This window comes from Oratosquilla oratoria, chromosome 44 (genome assembly GCF_046742065.1).
Source record: "Oratosquilla oratoria isolate Oo_2021 chromosome 44, ASM4674206v1, whole genome shotgun sequence".
NCBI classification, from domain to species: domain Eukaryota; kingdom Metazoa; phylum Arthropoda; class Malacostraca; order Stomatopoda; family Squillidae; genus Oratosquilla; species Oratosquilla oratoria.
In genome coordinates this window covers 18330729-18353893 of record NC_134820.1, presented here as the reverse complement: position 1 = coordinate 18353893, position 23165 = coordinate 18330729, and the positions used below count along the sequence as shown (strand labels likewise).

At 40.8% G+C, this 23165-nt stretch overlaps 5 protein-coding genes across 5 annotated transcripts in view; 1 reads left to right on the top strand and 4 right to left on the bottom strand.

Annotated features, from left to right (window-relative positions):
* Nucleotides 1-23165, bottom strand: part of LOC143022399 (sodium/hydrogen exchanger 9B2-like) — a 607113-nt gene that overhangs the window by 160984 nt on the left and 422964 nt on the right. The gene's annotated exons all lie outside the window — the stretch shown is intronic.
* LOC143022211 (pro-resilin-like) lies at nucleotides 5042-5675 on the bottom strand. Its single transcript, XM_076180321.1, has 3 exons — nucleotides 5664-5675; nucleotides 5420-5521; nucleotides 5042-5311 (listed from the first exon to the last, which is right to left on the bottom strand). Exons 1-3 carry the CDS (start codon nucleotides 5673-5675, stop codon nucleotides 5042-5044), a joined length of 384 nt encoding a protein of 127 aa, XP_076036436.1.
* Nucleotides 10415-10991, bottom strand: LOC143022345 (cuticle protein 21-like). The gene is made up of 3 exons (XM_076180495.1): nucleotides 10980-10991; nucleotides 10745-10849; nucleotides 10415-10663 (listed from the first exon to the last, which is right to left on the bottom strand). Exons 1-3 carry the CDS (start codon nucleotides 10989-10991, stop codon nucleotides 10415-10417), a joined length of 366 nt encoding a protein of 121 aa, XP_076036610.1.
* On the top strand, nucleotides 13257-13848 carry LOC143022344 (cuticle protein 21-like). Its single transcript, XM_076180494.1, has 3 exons — nucleotides 13257-13268; nucleotides 13372-13476; nucleotides 13600-13848. Exons 1-3 carry the CDS (start codon nucleotides 13257-13259, stop codon nucleotides 13846-13848), a joined length of 366 nt encoding a protein of 121 aa, XP_076036609.1.
* On the bottom strand, nucleotides 18023-18660 carry LOC143022197 (cuticle protein 21-like). The gene is made up of 3 exons (XM_076180297.1): nucleotides 18649-18660; nucleotides 18401-18502; nucleotides 18023-18292 (listed from the first exon to the last, which is right to left on the bottom strand). The coding sequence occupies exons 1-3, from the start codon at nucleotides 18658-18660 to the stop codon at nucleotides 18023-18025; spliced, it is 384 nt and encodes a 127-aa protein (XP_076036412.1).

Sequence of the window (23165 nt, the reverse complement as noted above, 5' to 3'; positions counted from 1 at the left end):
GGATGGGGTGGGCGTGTCCGTTACACCAGTGTGCGTGTCTGTTACAAGTGTCACCTTTTCTGTTTCGTCACTGTGTTGTTCAGTTGTTGCTGTTGTTGATGTTGCATGCTGTTGCTCGATCATATGCAAGTGTTTGACGCGCGTGTTTTCTGTGTGTGCATGCGTGTTAGCTGTCTTTAAAGCCGTTATGAAGTGATTATTGAAACCAATGCCGTTTTGAGCAGGATAGATGATGATGCGATTTCTTTGCATCCATGTCAAACCTATAAGAATATCTGCGGGAAACACTACGTCCGCTATGTATACTGTCGTTGTAATGGGAGGACAGTTGGCATGCAGGGAGATGTCTAGTTCGGTTTTTCCTATGATGGGAAAGGGAACTCCGTCTACATTTTGTAATGTGATATCCGTTGGTTCTATAACTGTTACTCTACGGTGTCGGAATCGGAATTGGTCGAAGGAAACCTTTGACATTAGATTAACTGGGGATCCTGTGTCCAGAAAGAGTAGTTGTGGAAGGTTGTTGACCGTGGCGTGAAATGTCATAGCAGACGGGGATGATCGAGAGTCAGCCATCGTGAGAATCGGTAGTGGGGGTTTGATTCTGTCTCGTGAGGTCGTGTGTTTTGTTCACCGTGAGACGATAGTCATACCGTGTTGTGTTTGTTTGTGTTGTCGCTAGTCGGGTGTTGGGGAGACGCGTATGACGTGTAGGTTTGTGATTTCAAGACGCGACATTGTGTTGTGTCGTGAAAAGCTGGTCCGTGATATGAGCAGTAGCTAGTTGGTTGTCTGTAATAACACCTGTTTGTGCTATGTCCTACTATGTTGCAGATTTTGCAAAAGAATGGTCTCCTAGATTGTGAACGCTGTCGTGATCTTGTGCGTGATATTTGTCTACCTCTAGTGTGATGGTCGTGTGACATGGGTTTATCTCTAGTGTAATGTTCTTGTGAGATTTTTGCTACCGTGGGAGTGGGTGGGTGTGTGAGTGTGTGTGTAAGGGGGATTTGTTGTTGAATTTGTGTTTTTGTCGCTGATGTGTCCGAAAATTTTCTAGAGAAGTCAACGAGTGTTGTGTCTGGATCAAAAGGAATGTTCTCTATTTTCTTTAGTGTTTCTGGGTGAAGACTCTAGATCAGTTTTATGTATACAAATAATGAGAGTAAGTGATCTAGGCTGATTGTGTTATATTTTAACCCAAGGTGAAGAAGTGAATGCGTCTTTTAGTTCTTCCTTGAACTGACTCGCCTCCCTGACTGCTCTTTCTTTGGTGAGATAAGGGGGGTTGTTAAAGTTTGTTCCTAGTGTGTAGAAGGGAGAAAGGGAGCCTAACTGTTCATATGGGGCGAAGGATTTTTTGAACTCGTCAATGAAATTTTGGAAAGTCTGTGGTTGTTGGAACGCGTCGGATTGTATAATGTCGCTTGCAAGGGTATCGTTGAAATCGATGCGACTTTTAAGGACAGCGATTTTAGTCATTTCATCGTGCACCTGTGTGCGCTGTATTTCCGAACGGACGTCATCTAAGAGAGTGTGGATGGCGATGTTTGTCCCGTTGAACTTAGGAAGAGTGTTGTCATGCTGCAGGAGTGTTAGTAGGTTTGTTGCAGAACGTTGCATGTGTGGTTGAGCGACGGTTGGGTCTGTGTTTTGATTCGGCGAGGACTGTGTGTTATTTTCGTTTTGTGCTGCCATTTTGGAACGAGTGTTGTAATGGTGTGAAACGTTGGACTGTGAATGGGTCATGCACACTTTCGTACAAAAAGAAAAAAAAAAATCACCGAAAAAAATTTAAGGCTTTGCAAAAAATAAAAAAAATCACTGGATAGCCTTCACTTAAACTCACTCACACAACAATTTAGAGCTACCTAGCCCCAATAAATACAGGCATCTACTTACAGTTCTGACGAGGTGAAGCGATGGTGAAGGGTTCACTAGAGGTGGAAGTTGAATAATTCGATGGAGTGTGGTGCGATGATGCAGATCTGGAAATATTGAAGGAATGAGAAGGGTGGCAAATGGGTTAGTTCGTGTGTGGAATTCTTCAGTTTTTGAAAGGTGTCGGTTCGACTTCCGGACGTAAGAGCGATACTTCCTTTGAAGGATGTTGTTGAGCTGGGTCACGGCGAGGGAGATGGGCTTTTGTCTCGTTGCCGGTTGCTGAGGTGGATCGCTAGGATGACTTGTCCTGTGCGTTGGGCTGGCTCACACAGCGAGAGAGATGGCTTGAGCTGTTGTCCGCTTCGCTGGATAGGTGGGTCGCTGGGATAACTTGTCCTGTGCGTTGGCTAGCTCGTTCGCTTCGCTGGGTAGGACTCACAGCGAAGGTTCGAGTTGATGGGCTTGCTGGCGTTGGGTAGGTTGCACAACGTTCCTGCACCGGGATCTTGTGCTTGCTGATTTCAGATATGTTGAATCCCGCGCAGTTTACCAGATATTTTGAGTCCCGCGTTGGTTCCAGATAAGTTCATATCCCACCGCTGCTGCCAGATATGTTGGATGGTATCTCAACATATGAGTTGTGGTAGTACGTGGTCGTAGTTGAGCGGTGTTCGGAGGCTTTGAATAAAAGCAGCGGAGCACGTGTAGCTCTGTCTCTCTCTGTGGTCTTTCTCTTCTTTATTTGGTGACAGGAGGTGCTTATATACATGGCTCGTGGTTAGGTTGCCGACGAGATCATATTTATTTACAAGATGCAGTTTTAGCAAATATTAGAGATCAGGATAGGTTTTAACTACCTTATACATTGCATATACATATTTACAAATGACATACAGTTGTCCGAGGTTGGACAGGATAGACATATCCCGTAGGAAAGGGATTTAAATATAATGTGTATCAATGCTTGGCTTGGTGGCAATTCTTTAGGGTTCGTGAGCGTCCAACTGCGCGTGAGGTGTCTGCCTGGACAATAGCGACCTGACCCGTAGTGACCAGGTGCGTGGAGATGTCAGGTCGAGTACCAGGCTACTCTGACTGCACCGAAATGCATCGGTGTCGTGCCGATAGTATAAGCAGAGGTGGTAGATGAATGTCTAGGAGATTTTGGTGGTAGATTACGTCTTCTAGGAGGTCTAGATGCTACACTCGTCCAACACCTCCCAGTTAAAGTCGTTCTGCGCTGGGCCCTGAAACAAATCACATTTAAAGGCTCCTATGTGAATCCAATTAGATCTTCAAATGATTGTAACCATAAGTCATACACATGGTATTCATGAAGAAGAGAGATTTACTCACAGAAGGAGAAGGTACAGCTTGTCCGTAGACGGAAGTTGGAGGGGTGTAGGAAGGAATGCTGTCACAAGTGGCCACGAAGGCCAAAGTGGTGAGAAGGGCAACGTGGTTGAGAAGGTGTCAGTGTTAGCTTGAGGAATTATTATAATAAGCACCCTTTGATTATAACAACACAAATAGCGACAATTATCGTTCAATATGGTTTTGACATTAAGTCCTGAACTTGCAGTTGAATACTCTAAACGCACCTTTAGAGGCATGCTAATGATGAATGAGAAACCGATGCAGACCGATGCTCGTGCTGATTTGTATATGCGTGACATCAAATCAGTTGCTGACATAGGTCGTGGGCGTGTCTTCTGGTCTTTCGTACTGGTCACTCTTGACACGGACTTCGAACCCCTGGCAAGTACATGGTAACCTAAAATGGTTTGTCCACTACACTGACATTGTTCATTTCTTTAATAACCTTGCTTGCCAAGGCGCCGAAGGCCGTGCGTGGAGACCCATTTGGAAAGCTAGAAGACACACCCACCATCTACGTCACCAACTTGGTTGGTGTCAAGAGTATATAAGTCGACAAGAGCGTTGATTTACATCAGTTCCTCCTCCATCATTAACATGAGTCTCAAGGTGCTGCTAAAGTACTCGTGTGCAAGTTCAAGACTTAATGACAAAACCATGATGAACGATAATTATTGCTATTTGTTATAATCAATGGGTGCTTAGCATTATAATCATTTCTTGGGCTAACACTGATCCCTTCTCAACCAGGTTGTCCTTCTCGCGGTTCTGGCCGTCGTAGGCACTTTTGACAACATTCCTTCCTATAATCTTCCAACTCCCGTCTACGGAGAAGCAGCACCTGTTCCTTCGGTGAGTACATCTCTCTTTTTCCGGAATATCAAGTGCATGGTTTATGGTTACAATTATTTGAAGACCTAATTTGATTCGCATATGATTCCCTTTTGAATTTAATTTTTTGCAGGCCCAAGCGCAGTATAACTTCAACTGGGTGGTGAAGAACGAGAACTCCGGCAACGACTTCGGTCACCAACAATCTCATAGTTTCTACGACACCCAATGAATCTACTTCGTCCTCCAGGCCGATAGTTGCCTCAGGAGGGTGGAATCACTTCTTATTATTATTAGATTTGGGCCAAAGTCCCTGAAAGCCCTACATAGGAGCAACTTTTAACGAATCCTTACACTAATGACCAATACCATTATTGTTTGGAGAAAAAAATGACACCCCAAATTTTCTCTATCGATGATTGTGACATTTCTGAAAGTCTCAAATATTTATAATATGCAGAAATGAGGTGGTTTCCTGGTTTATGTAGGTGGGTGTTGGCGAGGTAAGAGGATGTTCGTTACCACTTGTATGCAGGGTTGGCCCATGCATTATTCAAATTTGGGAAATACGTTCTAGAGCTTTACTCCTGTATTGCACCTAAGACGCAGAGCAAAAAGAATGAAGAGTAAGGCTGGAATACAAAATTTAAAAATAATGTAGATAGGTTTTCTGAGATACATAATGATGAAATACAGCTCTAATAGGTATGTAAATGATCAGAATAAACGCAATCATCACTGTTTAAGTGTTCCAACTTCTCTATTTTGAAATGGATACCTTCTTTGAACAAACATCTTTTTAGACTCGTTTTTGTGAATTCATGTTGTTTATTGAAAAAAGGTTGTCGGTCTATTTTCTTTAATTACTGTATCAATAAATTATGTCGGTGATATGCATACATTTAATCTGCATAATGGTCTCTCATTGGATATGGCAATTAGTGCGGGCTTAGGCGTATGCTGAACGAGGGGTCGTGTATGAAGGACGAGGGGTCGTGTAGGTGGGTTCGGGGTAGCGAGCCTCTCCCTCGTAGTTGACCTGAGCCACGAAGCCAGAGTCTCCGTTGACGGTGTAGTCGACCCTCCTCAGGCGACCGTCGGGTTGGAGGACGTAGTAGGCTCCTTGGGTGTCGTAGCCATTACGAGATTCCTGGTGACCAAAGTCGTTACCAGAGTATTCGTCCTTCACCTCCCAGTTGAAATCATACTGCGCTGGGCCCTAAAATAAACCACATTTAAATGCTCCTATGCAGTCCAATTAGATCTTCAAAATATTGTAATCTTAAATAATCAACATGGTATTCTGGAAGAAGAGAGATCTGGTTACCGAAGGAGCAGGTGCAGCTTGTCCATAGACGGGAGTAGGAGGGTTGTAGGAAGGAATGCTGTCGCAAGTGGCCACAACGGCCAGAGTGGCGAGAAGGGCAACCTGATTGAGAAGAGATCAGTGTTAGCCCAAGAAATGATTATAATGGTAATCACCCTTTGAAAATAACAAAAACAGCGACGATTTCCTTGATCATAGTTATGGCATCAAGTTCTGAACTTGCACACGAAGCCTTTAGCCGTACCTTGAGAACCATGTTAATGATGGAGGAGGAACTGATGCAAACCGATGCTCGTGCCGACTTATATACGCTTGACGTCAACCTAGATGGTGACGTAATTGGTGGGTGTGTCTTCGAGCTTTCAGAACGAGTCTCTCTTTGCACGGTCCTCGGGGCCTTAGCAAGCAAGGTCATTTAAGACATAAACAATATCAATATAGTGGACAAACATTTTATGCGTCCATGTACTTTCCAGGGGTTCGAAATCCATGTCAAGAGTGACCAGTTCGAAAGACCTACGTCACCAACTAGGTGTCACGCATTTACAAGTCGGCACGAGCATCGGTGCTCGCCTGTTTCTCCTTCATCATTAACAATGCTCTCCAGGTACGTCTAAGGTATTCGTGTGGAAGTTCAACACTTAATGTCAAAAGCATGATCAACGATAATCTTTGCTATTTGTGTTGTTATAATCAAATGTTGCTTATTGTAATCATTTCTTGGGCTAACACTGTCCCCTTCTCAACCACGTTGCCCTTCTCGCCACTCTGGCCATCGTGGCCACTTGTGACAGCATTCCCTCCTACAACCCTCCAACTCCCGTCTATGGACAAGCTGCACCTGCTCCATCGGTGAGCAGATCTCTCTTCTCTATGAATACCATGTGGATGATTTATGATTACAATCATTTGATGATCTAAAGTGCTTCGCATAGGAGCCTTTAAATGTGATTTGTTGCAGAGCCCAGCGCAGTACGACTTTAACTGGGAGGTGAAGGGCGAGTACTCCGGTAACGACTTCGGTCACCAGAAATCTCGTAATGGCTACGACACCCAAGGAGCGAAAGCTGTCAAGAGCAATCAAGAGTTTTTATACTAACAGTAGAGCCAGTGTTAGATTTAGAAATGGATAGAGTTAGTGGTTTGAGGTAAAGGTGGGATGTGTCATGTCACTATGGAAGTACAATTTCTAAATGGATAGGGTGGTGCGAGAGGTAAATGCAAAAGTAATGGGACAGGGATTAGAGAGGGTTGAAGAAAATGGAAAAAATAGGAGATAATCAAGTTGTTTGCTAACGACACTGCCCTTGTAGCAGGGTCAGAGTAGGGATTAAGGTAGTGACAGATTTTGGGAAGGTGCGTGAAAGAAGGAAGTTAAAGATGAGGTGTTGAGATGTACAAGGGGAGAGGATGACAGAAAATTGGAAGTATTAAGGGAGAAAAACCAGAGGAAGTGGATAGCCCTAAATATTTGGGGGCGAATGTGACGTGAAACGGAGGAATGGAGGTGGAGGTAGAATGTTGACTGAGAGGAGCAAGTAAATGAATTTTGGTTTTAAAAAGTGTAATGAGAAATAGATATTTGGAAATGGATACTAAGAGGAGATTGTATGAAGGAGTGATTGTGCCAATAGCACTGTATGGGGCAGAAACATGGGACATAAGAAAGAGTTGGGAGATAAGGTTGATGAAAAAGTATTGGGATGGTTTGGACACATGGAAAGAATGAGTGAAGAAAGATTAGTAAAAGAGGTGTGGAAGGCAGAGGTGGAAGGATTGAACATGATGGGGCGACCATGGATGAGATGGATTAAAAGGGGTATTGGGAAAGAGGTGAATGTCTGTTGAGAGAGGGAGTAAACAGAAGATAAATGTAATTGGAAAACTGTTGTGTGTAGATTATGCTGTGATACATGGAGAAGAGTGGGTGGGAGATGGGGTGGGTTTAGGGACTATGTGTTAATGATATTTTGACGCAGCCCAAAGGGATTTCTCCCCGTCTTCTCTTTTTCTGCATGAGGATACGGAGAGGGGGGGGGGGTTGTTAATTAAATGAAGTGGCCTTGCTGTGGATGTGATGTGTCTTTCTGCATTGCTTAACTCAGGGCAGTGGGCGAGATGCAGGGACGACGTTTTATCAAGGAGAAGCTAAGAAATGAGGGAGGGAGGGAGGGAGGGGAGGGAGGGAGGGAGGGAGGAAGGGAGGGAGGGATGGTGAATTGGGAGTGGAATATGTGGGGATGAAATGGAAGAGAGAGGATTTATACCTTTGACTTTGGCTACCTCCCTTGTAAAAAAAAAAAAAAAAAAAAATGGTATATGTGTTTTGTTTCTGTTCTGTTTTGCTTTTGTGTTTTGTTTTGTTTCTGTTTTGCTTTTGTGTTTTGTTTTGTTATATCTATTTTTTTATTTTATTCTGTTGTATTTGTGTATCAATCAGAGTTGACAGATAGCGTTCAATGGCGAATACTAAGATGGTCTGGGAATTTGATAAGAATGGTCCTTCATAAAAAAGCAGCTCTAATAGAAGGGACAACAAATGGGTGATGGATGACTCCGGGATGGGCAAAGGGTGCGTGGGTGCTTGCTTTGGCTGGCCACACCCTTCATAAAAAGGCGGAGAAAAATATGGTTGTATTTGAGAGAAATACCGAGATCAGCTCAAATTCTCAAGGAAATACTTACTCCAATTCCCGTCCGTTCTTCTTTTGGCATTTCTCACTTTGCGGTTTGCTTCCACAATCTTTACTTTGTACTTCTGTTATGCTTCCTCATTTTTTCCTTTATAACCATTATCATCTGCTACTCGTTTCTATGTCTATAATCATATAATATATATATATATACATATATATACATATATATACATATATATATACATATATATATATGCAGAAAGATCACTAAAAACAACACGTGATCAACAAATTTTGCTGGTAAACACTAAGTAAATCGGAAGAAAACTAATTCCCAAGCGCTTTCGTGTATTCCCCTGAAGATGTGAATTACACGAAAGCGCTTGGGAATCACTGTTTTCTTCTGATTTCCTTAGTGGATACCAGCAATATACATATATATATACATATATATATATACATATATACATATATATATATATAACATGGGAGAGAGGGAGGAGCTAAGAAGAGAGGCAGAGAGAATTTATTATGGAGTGTAGACATCTTTCTATCTGCTAGAGAGATAGAGGGGTGGGTGAGCGAGGGAGAGAGATAAAAGAGGGAGGTGACAGTATTGTGGCTACTCACTCGGTCCCACGATATCCTAGCTGATGCTTACCAATTCTTCCATCAGAATCTGCAACTTGTGGTCTTTTCGAACAAGGTTTACTTGCATCCGGTAACACACTGCCTGGAAGCATTCGAGACAATGCGGTTGAACCTTTAAGTGATGATCCAACAGGGACATGTAACACCGGTGTATTATTCATGATATGCCTGAAGAAAAAATACTTAAAATATATTCTTCAAAATATGCCTTTAATATTCACTAAGTATGGTGCGTGTACATTTCAACCATAAGTTTATATTGACGTTTTCTTTCATCATAGCATTCCCAAACAAATATTTATCACACCTGTGTGTAAATATAAATTAAAATTCTACATAGTCTGTGCAAAGTATGAAATAAACAAATAAGAATCAGACAAGAAATAATGGTTTCAAACTGTCAGGAAATATATTCAATTTGGAAGTGGATAGATACAACTTTGTCAATGGAATAAACTTCCTGCAGAGGCAGTGCAATGCAGTTCAATTCGAAGCTTTAAGATTAATTTAGATAAACACCTAAGCAAGATGCTATTATGACTGCCATTTATCTTATATTATTTGTCTATTCGTTTCTTATTATTTTTATTATTATTATTTGTTTGATATTCATGTATTATTAGTTATTTTATTATTTACTATTTACCTGTTTATTTAGCTATACCTTTGCATTTATTTATTTGATCTATTATCATTTAACTATAATTTTATTTATCATAATGTTTTCGCATCCGACCTAGTTATAGACCAAAAGGTCTCCTGTCGGCATGCTCCCCACTTTATAATTCTTTGTAAAAGAAACCAAAAGTCTTGAGTAAAAGCACTTGCAGACGGCAAATTTAGTGACGTCACTTGCTGGGGTCTTGTTTTCCCTTCTTTTACAATAGTGTACTTTCACGTGGATGTCAAAGATGCTTACTACCGGAAGACGTGGATCTCCGACACGGGTGATGCCACCGTTTGTCGTGCAGGGTATGGACAGGTCCCAATGGACAGTTCCCAAGTGGACATTTGCATAGTGGATAGTGCTCAACGAACAGCTGCTAAACAGACAGGTCTCCAGCGGACAGGTCCCCATCGGACAGTTGCCTAGCGGACAGTTGACTAGCGTACAGTTGATTAGCGTACAGTTAGTTACAAGACAGTTGTTTGATGGAGTTGGTTAACGGACAGTTGCTTGACGGACAGTTGCTTGATGGACAGTTGGTTAACGGACAGTTGCTTAGCAGACAGTTGCTTAGCACGCAGTTCATCAGCGGATAGTTAATGTTTTTTGATCAGCAGGTTAGGTTTGGTTAGGCTGGTTGTTGGGTAATTATCCATCTCTACTTTTGTGGAGAAACTGTCCGGCGAGTGAATATCCTTTGTACTGTGGAGTTTTCCTTACAGAACACTTTCTGTGGCGGAGTCATGCGACGAGACCAAGGCGCTAACAACACGATCGGTCACTGGAACTTAGCTTGATATTTCAAGTTTCCCTTGTCTATTCATAAGGTTTTATCAGTAAATTGTACAAAGATTAAACAACTATTTATCTTCTGGATTCGTATTAGGGACAGCTCTAGTTGATAGTTTTTCCATGATAACCTAAGTAAAACAAAGGTTGTTGATCTCCTTTATATTTTTTGGTTCAATGAATTACCGCACTACTGTGCACATACCTAATATTCATATATACAGTATTACGGATTGAATAATCAGTAATGACTTAGGCGTATCCTGAACGAGGGGTCGTGTAGGTGGGTTCGGGGTAGCGGGCTTCTCCTTCGTAGTTGACCTGAGCCACGAAGCCAGAGTCTCCGTTGACGGTGTAGTCGACCCTCCTGAGGCGACCGTCGGGCTGGAGGACGAAGTACGAGCCCTGGGAGTCGTAACCGTCACGGGAATCCTGCTGACCGAAGTCGTTACCGGAGTACTCGTCCTTCACGTTCCAGTCAAAGTTGTACTGTGCTGGACCCTGCAAGTAGCGCAACACAATTGTGGTATACTGTCAATCTACCCATTTGGTATCAATGATGGAGAAGTATCGTCTTCTTACTGAAGGAGCAGGTGCAGCGGGTTGACGATAGGTTGGGGCTGGAGGGTTGTAGGACGGAGGGGTGTCGCAAGTGGCCACGACAGCCAGAGCGGCGAGGAGAACAACCTGGTTGGGGAAGAAGTGCCATTAGTTAAAGGAATTAGTCATCATAGCAAATCCCTTTAGATCAGAACGACAGTGACGGTTTCAGTCGATAAAGGTTGTAGTACTCAAGTCTGTCTGGCAAGAGTCGCACCTTAAGGGCCATGTTGTGGTTGAAGGAGGAACTGATGCAGACTGAACCCAGTGAGGATTTATATACACATCACACCAATGCAGCTTGTGACGTAACGTGTGGGCGGGCCTTCTGGTCGTTTCAAAATGTCTCTCTTCACACATTCTTCGAAGCCTCAGCTTAGAAAGTCTTTATGAATCAGAAAGAGGAATATAGTTAAGAACTGTGAAGATGTTTGTATTGAAATTCTGGACACTCCACAGCATGGGTTCTCAGTCTAGGGTTCTTCAACTTCCAGAGATATTTGTTGTCAAGGATATAACTATAATTTCATTCCTGTACGTGAAACATTATTGTAAGCTGCTTGTAATGTTAATGTCTTTGCTAATTCATGTTGTAATTTAAACCTTTTCATAATATGCATTGCAGTACCAGTATATATTGAGTCTTTATATATTACCATTCTCTATTCGTTGTCAGATGAATAGAGGTACGGGCTTTGTAACTCTTGGGGTGGGAAACTTTAATGCAGAAATGGGTTGGTAACCCCTGTTCTCGAGTTTCTGGTAGTCCTCTGATTTTCTTTTGTATTGGGATTTTTCTCAGTACGATATCAAGAAGTCCATATATGGAAACGAAAACTCTCGACAGGGAATAATGAAAAATTAATCCAGGATATTAGTAAGATACTAGTATAATGATACTATCTTAAGGTTTTAACGATTCTCATGTGGCACTTTTGAATGCATCATAAAGTTTAAAACTCGGGGCCAGTGATCAAAGAACTCTTTTACTAACAAGTTTATCATATCTTCACGATACAGTCAAGAATAATTTCATACCATCAAGTACATCAATTAATCAGGTGCTTTTTTATGTTTCATTTCTGTATTCCACTTCCGATTCCCTCATTGAAAAAATTGAGAACATATCAATCATTCCAGAAGATGACTGATATGGAACTAAAAGATTATCACTTATTAGCTCTTACATTTTTGTGAGGTAGAATGTTTGTATATTTATTTCTAGTTATCCGAGTTATCCTTGTTTATTATCTTTTTTATATATTTGTATCTTCATATGAATGGATTCTATTATCTCAAAGAAAAGTGTCTCCAAGTATCAGTCGTGATGAAATTCTGTGCCAAGAGATTGTGCCTTTGCCTTTTGAAATTCTTCTACTTAATTTACATTTTAGTTTATCGTGTCATTTGTCTTTCATATGCAATTTACTCTACAGGCGTACTGAACTAAGGTCAGTGGAAAAAAAAAATCTGCTTCAAATTCCGTTTTCACATATCACATTTCTGTTTTGTGTTTCATCCGATGTCACTCGGTAGACTATCTTGGAGTCTTTCCTATTTCATTACATTTCCTGGATTGATTTTGTATTCCTATTAAAAATATATTTCTAATTCAGATCTCTATAAGAAGAATAATGAAAGAACTTGTTTTTTAAACATGATAACAGACATTAAGCGTCGGAAGTGATATCTCTTGCTGTCCTCATAGTCACACTCGGAATGACCTCAATAACCCCATTCTACCTCTGCCGATCTGATTGTCATGCAAGTGCAGTTTCCATTCACTTCTGAAAGGGAAGGTGCATCCATCAAATATCCAATGCAAAAAAAAAAAAAAAAAAAAAAAAAAAAAAAAAAAAAAAAAAAAATAATCTCCGTGAGTGTAGGTCATTCATTTCTCTACGACGTTCATCCTCGACATATAGTCCACGGACCCCCTAGAGAGGTACGAGGTCTCAATGGGACCATGAACCTAAAGCTTGTGGGATTCAGTGGATCCCTGACGATTGTCGTGTAAAATGGATCTATAATAGGTTAAAAAAAAATAGCAATACATAAGTATGAGCTACATGTGAAAACGGGTCGAGAATCTCTGCTCTCGGGTTGAAGTTCCATTGGCAAATCCATGATCCAGTGTTTACCTACACCAGTTCAAAGCCGGTATACTCTCTAAATAAGTACATCATAATGTCACTCTGTGGAGTCGTATTGTACCACTGCCTTATGGGCTACTATTTTTTAGGATTCTAAAGGTAGAGCCCCACCAAGAAAGTAAGAGAACATTTGAAACCAATATGGCCATAATGCTCTATCATCTTACTCTTTCACCCCAGTTTGCAAAGAGGTTGTTGAGGTTGCGAGGATCATTAAAACAAGGTCGTGCGTGAAACTGTGAACGACCCGCCTACCTGTTACGTCATCAGCAAGGCTGGTGTCACGTGTATATAAGCCGACATGAACGTCAGTCTGCATCAGTTCTTCCTCCATCTCCAACATGGCTCTCAAGGTGAGTCTTCTCGACTGCAAATCAGATTTCAAGTGTAATAAGATTCATTGACTGGCAGTTTTTCTTTCTTTCTTTTAACTAATGCTGCTCCTTCCTCAACCAGGTTGTTCTCCTCGCCGCTCTGGCTGTCGTGGCCACTTGTGACACCCCTCCGTCCTACAACCCTCCAGCCCCAACCTATCGTCAACCCGCTGCACCTGCTCCAACGGTAAGAAGATAATACTTCTTCATCACTGATACCAGATGTGTAGGTTGTTGATATTATACACCCCTCTGATATTAAGCCGAATAATCTTGTCTTACCACCACACTTGTGTTGCGCTACTTGCAGGGTCCAGCACAGTACAACTTTGACTGGAACGTGAAGGACGAGAACTCCGGTAACGACTTCGGTCACCAGGATTCCCGTGACGGTTACGACGCCCAGGGCTCGTACTTCGTCCTCCAGCCCGACGGTCGCCTCAGGAGGGTCGACTACACCGTCAACGGAGACTCTGGCTTCGTGGCTCAGGTCAACTACGAAGGAGAAGCCCGCTACCCCGAACCCACCTACACGACCCCTCGTTCAGGATATGCCTAAGTCGGCACTGCTTAGTGTACCCATTCAGAAATGGTCATATGTTCGTGGTGCATGTATATTAGTGTTGTAATTTATTGAATCACAAATATAAAAAATATCACTGTAAATTTCTGTTTTTGATAAGCTCGTTTATATATATTTTTTTCAATATGGCCTTCCAGTATATTCATTGCAGTGCTAGGCAATGTTAATTGAATTCAACTTGTCTACAAGAATAAATCAAAATGCTTATAGACAAATGGAGGAAATGGTCAGTTAAAAAATGAAATTTTCACACGTGATGAACACCAATTTGAAAATAAGATAAGTGGCACACTTATTTTTCATATTGAAAAAAATCTTGACAAAGTGTAAGTCAGCACTATTCAAGAAAGTGCAATTATTGAACAGTTTGGAAAATCACAAACTACCACAACCTGGACATTTAGATGGAGAAACTGGCGAACATCTGCTTTAAAGAGGAAAAGTACTATACAGGTACAACTCCGTAAGGGCACAAGTCCATAAGGTTCGAGAATTAAAGTTTCAGGGGTTATAGTAACATTTCTACGGACCACAATCATGCAGCTTTTTTTTATGATCATAAACATTCTCCACTCTCATCAATTTTAACTAAGACTATCCCCTCCGTTCATTTACCTTCAGCAGAAGTAGGAAAACAGTCACACAAACAAGATTGTAGTAGATGGAGCTGTAAAGTCTGGGGTATTTTAGAAGTCTCTTATCTATGAAGACTCGGTTTGCAAGTTACCAGTGTCAAGGTTACCTAAATAATGAAAAATTGTAGTCTCTCCTCTCAATTAACGATGGGGACAGTTGACTGCCTTTCGAGGTGTCTACATTCTGCCTATGGGACAAAATTTGAGACATCAGGTAGTTACCAAGTTCATGAGTTCAGAGGAGGGTACTTGTCACCACATATAGTTAGCCCTTACCTCTGCATGGGCTGAACCACGTATTAAGATACGGGAAACACAAGAGTAATTACAATTTCTTCCTGTCTACCCTGTCATAAGTCTTTTCCAAATCCATAAAGGCCCAAAAACCATCCTTTCATTTTCTTAAAGCTTTCTCACATATCTGCCTTACCACAAAAATCTGACTCACGCAACCCCTATCTCTCGTAAACCCAAACTGTTCCTCACCATTTACTCCCTCTATTCCTCTTCTAATCATCTCAATCAAAAGCCTTCCATAAGGCTTCCCAATTACACTCAACAGATACCTCTAAGACTACTACACCCACACTTGTCCCCTTTTCCCTTGTAAAGCGGATCTAAACATTTACTCCTCCAGTCCTCCGGCACACTACCCTCATTTAGATAAAGATTAAACAACCTCACTAGCCAGTCCACTATCACTGTACCTTTCTTTTTTAGACACTCCGCATACCACCGATCCAGTCCATGTACCTTACCTGCTTTCATTGTTTTAACAACTGGTTTCACCTCCTCTTTCCATATTTCTCCTCCATTTTCCTCATTCATCACTCCTTTTCTTATCTCTCCCCATTGCAACTACCTTCCCTCCCTATCCTCCTTCACATTTAACAACTTAAAACACTATGCAATCTTCCTTTTACTGCAGTCTTCCATTATCATTTCTCCGTTAGCATATTTTACTTTTTCTTCTCTACTTGATTCACCTCCCCTTCCTTTCTTAATTTCATTACAAAATATCTTTTTATTAATTTCAAAACTTTCTATCATACTCTTACCCCTTTTCACAGGTGCTCTCCCTTTTGCCTCCTTTATTTCATACTTTACTTCTCTTTTCTTTGTACCTCTCATGCGATTCTCTAGTCCTGTTGTGCAACCAAACTGTGAATGCTCGTTTCTTTTCTTCTACAACCTTCTTTGCTTGATCTCAGCACTCACTACCCTTCTATTTACTCCCATCCTCCTTGTGACTCCCTCCTTGAAACATCCCCATTCCTCATCCACTCCTAGTTCTATTCTATTCTTCACTCACTCCCACTCTTCTCTCAGCTTCTTCTTGTAATCCTTCTCCTTTTATCATTTAAGTAGTTTACTAAAAGCACCTCCTTATCTTTTGCCTCTTTCCTCTTTCTCCATCTTTCCTTCTCTCTGAAGTTATCTTCCACCACCACCACCAAAAAAAAAAAAAAAAAAAAAAAAAAAAAAAAAAAAAAAAAAAAAAAATTGTATATATATATATATATATATATATATAGATATATTCTCCACTCTCTCCCTTAAGAACGCGTACATCCAAAACGCTACTACTCTCCTGGTTACAACTACATAGTCCATTAAAGCCCTATCTACCACCTTCTCCCATGTGTACTTATGCCTGACTTTCTTACTAAACACAGTTTGCTATCATCAATTCTTTAGACACACCTCCATCAACTCTCCACACTTCCCAACCACTCAGTCTATTGTTCGTTTCCTACCCTAGTATTGAGATCTCCTAATACCATTACTTTGACATTTCTCCCTTAACGCTCTATCCACTCATTTAAATTAAAGCAAAATAAAATCTATTGAAATAAGAAAATTGAATAAGACCAAATAAAATACAGTAAAATAATATAAAGCTAAATAAAATATAGATTAAAATTAAATGATATAGAATGAAATAAAAATAAATTAGCATAGTGAAAAAACAATACTATCATAAACAGATATTTGATATCAAAATGGACTATTCTAGACAATTTTTTTTCCCTATTATTTAAGAGAACATTATAGATAAACTTATTAACATGAGGAATAACATTAGTATTACTCGTACATTGTATTTTTTTAATGTTCTACTTTTTTATTTTACCCTGCTTTGAGGCCCCTCGCTTCCCTTTAGTCATTACCAACAGTGAAATAATCTATCGCATCGGATGTTACTTCAATAGTGTATTTTTTTTTTTATCAAAATTGCGATTTCGAGGGAATTAAAGATGGAACCATGATGTTTTAGAACACTACTGGTAGTCCGAGACAGACGGGAACCCTTCCAATATTCATCTCCAGATGAAATTAGATAAATAAATTGTATTCAAGAGTTAAAGATTGCACTTTGGTAGAGAGTAACCAAAACAATGAAAGAGTGTGGAAAATATTGACCTATCGACACACCAATAGGTTTCTTCCTATTATAAGGGAGTACGAAAACAGTTTGGTATAAAGCATCTCTCCAGAATTGCTCAATTTATCTGAAGCTATGTGCGAAAGAAATGCATGGAAACAGAGTTAGATATATTATAGTGGTTATGTTGCTCACAAGTTCCCACAGAACGACTTTTTTTTGTACAAATGTTCAATATAATTACATTGGTAGGAGTCGTTTAAAATCCAAGGCTCACCCTTTTATGAATGCATCCTAACATTTTTAAGTACGGCAAACGCCATCTAATTATTACCATGGTGAAGATGAAATTAAAGGCAAGTAAGAATTGTACAAAATTGTCCAAGAAAATACAAATACTTTAGTCTACAAATTCCTCTTGAAAAATTCAAAATTAGAACAATAAAAGACAAAAGCCGTTTTATTTACCTACTTCGTATTGCCAGACCATACTTTATTGCATAATGAATCTCATGTTATTAAGTATGTTCTCTACAAGCTGAATAATACTCTCGCCTCTGTATAAATTTGGTTGTTTTACCCACTGGATCATTCTATTGTTCATTGCTATGTTTATTAATGTCTCTTACTTCACTCGCTTCGTTTTATACAAAGAAATACAAAGGAGATGCAAAGAAACAGCTTTATTGGTCCTAATTGTGCCGTTTGCGAATTGAATGGGATAAATAATGGAAACTTTTAAGGACCATTGACTTTTTAGTGCATGAGCTAATGATGGTGAGATATAATCATCAATTGTATTTGAACTTACAACTTGAATAGGCAGTTTGTTCCAAATAGAATGCGGTTAAAGAAATGATTCATTAATGTTTGATCTCTTTTATATCCATTATTCGTGACAATTTTTAATTTCATACTCATTATTTCGGCCAAAATTCTGTTTCAATATCAGATTTTTTATCTATTGGTATGGTTGCATTTGTAGATTAATATTGTTTAAGGGAGTCCATTAAAAAACGATCGACCAGATATTCTTTTATTACTTCATCAATAAGTTACGTCACTGATACGCATAGATACATTTAATCTGCATAATGATCTTTAGTAGCATATGCTAATCAGTGCGGAGTTAGGCGTATGTTGGACGAGGGGTCGTATATGAAGGACGAGGAGTCGTGTAGGTGGGTTCGGGGTAGCGAGCCTCTCCCTCGTAGTTGACCTGAGCCACGAAGCCAGAGTCTCCGTTGACGGTGTAGTCGACCCTCCTGAGGCGACCGTCGGGCTGGAGGACGTAGTAGGCTCCTTGGGTGTCGTAGCCATTACGAGATTCCTGGTGACCGAAGTCGTTACCGGAGTATTCGTCCTTCACATCCCAGTTGAAATCGTATTGCGCTGGGCCCTGCAACAAATCCCATTTAAAGACTCTTATGCAGTCCAATTAGATCTTCAAATTATTGTAATCATAAATCATCCACATGGTACTCTAAAAGAAGAGAGATGTGCTCACCGAAGGAGCAGGTGCAGCTTGTCCATAGACGGGAGTTGGAGGGTTGTAGGAAGGAATGCTGTCGCAAGTGGCCACGACGGCCAGAGTGGCGAGAAGGGCAACCTGATTGAGAAGGGGTCACTGTTAGCATAAGAAATGATCATAATGGTAAGCACCCTTTGAAAATAACTTCACAAATAGCGACAATTATTGGTCATCATGGTTTTGGTATTAAATACTGAACTTGCACACAAATACTTAAGCCGCACCTTGAGAACCATGTTGATGATGGAGGACGAACTGATGCAGACCAACGCTCATGCCGCCTTATATACGCTCGTCACCAACCCAGTGAACGGGTCTCTCTGCACGGCCCTCGGGGCCTTAGCAAGCAAGGTTATTAAAGAAATGAACAATATCAGTGTAGTGGACAGAACCATTTTAGGCTACCATGTACTTTCCAGGGGTTCGAAGGCCGTGTCAGGAGTGACCAGCTCGAAATACCAGAAGACCCGGCCACGACCTACGTCACCTACTAGGTTGATGTCACGCATATAAAAATCAGCACGAGCGTCGGTCTACATCTGTTTCTCTTTCATCATAAGCATGCCTCTAGAGGTACGTTTAGAGTATTCGTCTGCAAGTTCAGGAGGATACCAAAAGCACGTTCAACGATCACCGTTGTTATTTGTGTTGTTATAATCAAAGGGTGCTTATGATTATAATAATTTCTTGGGCTAACACTGATCCCTTCTCAACCAGGTTTCCTTTCTCGCTACTGCAGCCGTCGTAGGCACTTGAGACAGCATTCCATCCTGCAACCCTCCAACTCCCGTTTACGGACAAGCTGCACCTACTCATTTTGTGAGTAGATCTCTCTTCTTCCAGAATATCAAGTGCATGATTTATGGCTACAATTATTTGAAGACCTTATTTGATTCACATATGATTCGCCACTGATTTTTTTTTTTTTTTTTTCAGGATCCAGCGCAGTACGACTTTAACTGGGAGGTGAAGGACGAGTACTCCAGCAACGACTTCGATCACCAGAAATCTCGTAATGGCTACGACACATAAGAAACCTACTACGTCCTCCAGCCCGTCGGTCGCTTTAGGAGGGTCTGTGAGCGTTCAGTTGGTATTAAAACCCTCGAGACTATTTTCTCGTCTATATTGGGGTGTTAAATACGTTTATCTACTGACTGCCTCCCCCTGACTCGCTTATGCTTGGCACCAATGAAAATATTGTCAGAGCATTTCTGATGGGGGTTGGCAGCCTTACAATTATTCTTAATTAAATCTAATAACATGGAAGTTAGTCATTCATATGGTATAGAATTTACATTATATGGATGTGTAGATGTTTCTTGTGATTTTATCTTTATCCGTATGAATCTAAATATGGGATATAACGTGTATGCTGGAAAAGGTGTTGTTTGGAATCTGATTATCTCACGGTTTGATCACGTGAAGGAATAGCCTAGGGGCGTGTATGTTCGTATGTGTGTTGTAATGTAGTTTTCCATGGGCGATGTTGCAGTATGTGAGGTTATAGGTAATGGTTATAGGGGTCGACTACACCGTCAACGGAGACTCCAGTTTCGTGGCTCGGGTCAACTAAAAGGGAGAAGCTCGCTAACCCCGAGTCCACGTACACTACCCATCGTCCTTCATACACGACTCCTCGTCCAGCAAAAGCTTAAATATTCATTGATCAGTATGTCTAATAGTAGTCATTTAAGTATATTAGGTGTAAGCACATCAGACAATTTATAGAGCCATAAATAAAAGGACTGGAGATTAAAGATCCCACTTCAAATTAATTTCTAAGGAAAATTATTTCTTCTAATATCAATTTACAAGAAATGAATTAAAGAAAACTTGCTGGGATTTCTCATAGATACGTTTACACATGTACTAATGGAACAAATTATGTTTCATATACTTTCAAAAGTATGTGAAAAAGTATATAGGAGGCCCTTTGACCCTGGATTTATGCTTTATATAGGTATGGGTAGGATTATTGACAGAAATCATACCTTATAACGTTCACCTTTCCAAAATATTTTCTAAGAAGCTATCATAAGAAGGGCTGATTTCCCCCGTTTCGAAATTGGCGTCCCAATTTGTATGTAAGGATCTACAATTTCAAGTCCTTTTCTATCGGGTGCCACTTTTCCTTTGATGCTGGCCGCCAATAGATTTTATTAATCTCTGGGGAAATCCTACGTGGTGATGAATGGGCTATAACCTATGTCAGTTAGCCTTTTTTTTATACCTTTTTTTTTTTTCTCATCCTCTCTACATCAAGTAACTTTTTCCATCCTTATTGCACCCCTTTCGATGAATCTGACACGGAATAAAATAGATTCTTCTTTTACTGGATTTTGTACTCCAATAATTTGTTACTTGTTCAAACTCGTTTTTTATCATTTCTAAATGATCAAATTTTGGGCCGAAGTCCCAGAAAGCCCTACATAGGAGCAAATTCTAACGAGTCAAAATAATGACCAATACCATTATTGTTTAGAGAAAGAATGACACCCCGATTTTTCTCTATCGATATTGGTGACATTTCCGAGTCTCGAATATCTATAATATGCAGAAATAAGGTATTGCCTGGTTCATGTAGGTGTGTGTCGGCGAGGTGAGAGGATGATGTTATTTATTACCAGTTACATGCAGGGTCGGGCTATGCATTATTCAAAACTAGGAGATGTATTCTATAGCTTTACCCTTATATTGCACTTAAGACGAAGAGATGAACCATATAGCAAAATGGAGTGTAAGGATGGAATACAAATAATCATGTAGATAGGTTTTCTGAGATATATAATGATGAAATACAACTTTAGTAAATATGTAAATCATCAGAATAAACACATTTATCACTGTTTAAGTATTTCAACTTTTCTATTTTGAAATGGTTGTCTTCTTTGAACAAACATTTCATTTTGTGAATTAATGTTGTATGGGGGTTGTGCATTAAAAAAATGTGTTATTATATTTTCTTTAATTACTGCATCAATAAATTATGTCAGCGATATGCATACATTTAATCTGCATAATGACTGGATATGGCAATCAGTGCGGACTTAGGCGTATGTTGGACGAGGGGTCGTGTATGAAGGACGATGGGTCGTGTAGGTGGGTTCGGGGTAGCGAGCCTCTCCCTCGTAGTTGACCTGAGCCACGAAGCCAGAGTCTCCGTTGACGGTGTAGTCGACCCTCCTGAGGCGACCGTCGGGTTGGAGGACGTAGTAGGCTCCTTGGGTGTCGTAGCCATTACGAGATTCCTGGTGACCGAAGTCGTTACCGGAGTATTCGTCCTTCACGTCCCAGTTAAAGTCGTATTGCGCTGGGCCCTGAAACAAATCACATTTAAAGGCTCCTATGCGAATCCAATTAGATCTTCAAATGATTGTAATCTTAAATCATCCACATGGTATTCATGAAGAAGAGGGATCTGCTTACCGAAGGAGCAGGTGCAGCTTGTCCGTAGACGGGAGTTGGAGGGTTGTAGGAGGGAATGCTGTCGCAAGTGGCCACGACGGCCAGAGTGGCAAGAAGGGCAACCTGGTTGAGAAGGGATCAGTGTTAGCCCAAGAAATGATTATAATGATAAGCACCCTTAGAAAATAACAAAAACAGCTAAGATTATCATTGATCACAGTTTTGGCATCAAGTTCTGAACTTGCACACGAAGCCTTTAGCCGCACCTTGAGAACCATGTTAATGATGGAGGAGGAACTGATGCAAACCGATGCTCGTGCCGACTTATATACGCGTGACATCAACCTAGATGGTGACGTAATTGGTGGGTGTGTCTTCGAGCTTTCAGAACGAGTCTCTCTTCGCACGGTCCTCGGGGCCTTAGCAAGCAAGGTCATTTAAGACATAAACAATATCAATGTAGTGGACAGAAACATTTTATGTGTCCATGTACTTTCCAGGGGTTCAAAATCCATGTCAAGAGTGACCAGTTCGAAAGGCCTACGTCACCAACTAGGTGTCACGCATTGACAAGTCGGCACGAGCATCGTTGCTCATCTGTTTCTCCTTCATCATTAACAATGGTCTCCTGGTACGTCTAAAGTATTCATGTGGAAGTTCAGGAGTTAATGTCAAAAGCATGACCAACGATAATCTTTCCTATTTGTGTTGTTATAATCAAATGTTGCTTATTGTAATAATTTCTTGGGGTAACACTTACCCTTTCTCAACCACGTTGTCCTTCTCGCCACTCTGTCCATCGTGGCCACTTGTGACAGCATTCCCTCCTACAACCCTCCAACTCCCGTCTACGGACAAGCTGCACCTGCTCCATCGGTGAGAAGATCTCTCTTCTTTATAAATACCATGTGGATGATTTATGATTACAATCATTTAAAGATCTAAACTGCTTCGCATAGGAGCCTTTAAATGTGATTTGTTGCAGAGCCCAGCGCAGTACGACTTTAACTGGGAGGTGAAGGACGAGTACTCCGGTAACGACTTCGGTCACCAGGAATCTCGTAATGGCTACGACACCCAAGGAGCGAAAGCTGTTATGAGCAATCAAGAGTTTTTATGATAATAGTAGAGCCAGTGTTAGACTTAGAAATGGAGAGAATGAGTGGTTTGAAGTAAAGGTGGGACTTCAACAGGAATGTGTCATATCACTATGGCAGTACAATTTATAAATGGATAGGGTGGTGCGAGAGGTAAATGCAAAAGTAATGGGACAGGGATTAGAGAGGGTTGAAGAAAATGGAAAAAATAGGAGATAATCAAGTTGTTTGCTAAC

What these genes read in the sequence shown, in the direction of transcription:
- LOC143022211 (XM_076180321.1), bottom strand. An exon ending in AAGCTGCACCTGCTCCTTCG is followed by an intron (nt 5,312 to 5,419) that starts GTAACCAGATCT and finishes GGTTTATTTTAG; the next exon opens with GGCCCAGCGCAGTATGATTT.
- LOC143022345 (XM_076180495.1), bottom strand. An exon ending in CCGCTGCACCTGCTCCTTCA is followed by an intron (nt 10,664 to 10,744) that starts GTAAGAAGACGA and finishes CGCTACTTGCAG; the next exon opens with GGTCCAGCACAGTACAACTT.
- LOC143022344 (XM_076180494.1), top strand. An exon ending in CCGCTGCACCTGCTCCAACG is followed by an intron (nt 13,477 to 13,599) that starts GTAAGAAGATAA and finishes CGCTACTTGCAG; the next exon opens with GGTCCAGCACAGTACAACTT.
- LOC143022197 (XM_076180297.1), bottom strand. An exon ending in AAGCTGCACCTGCTCCTTCG is followed by an intron (nt 18,293 to 18,400) that starts GTGAGCACATCT and finishes GATTTGTTGCAG; the next exon opens with GGCCCAGCGCAATACGATTT.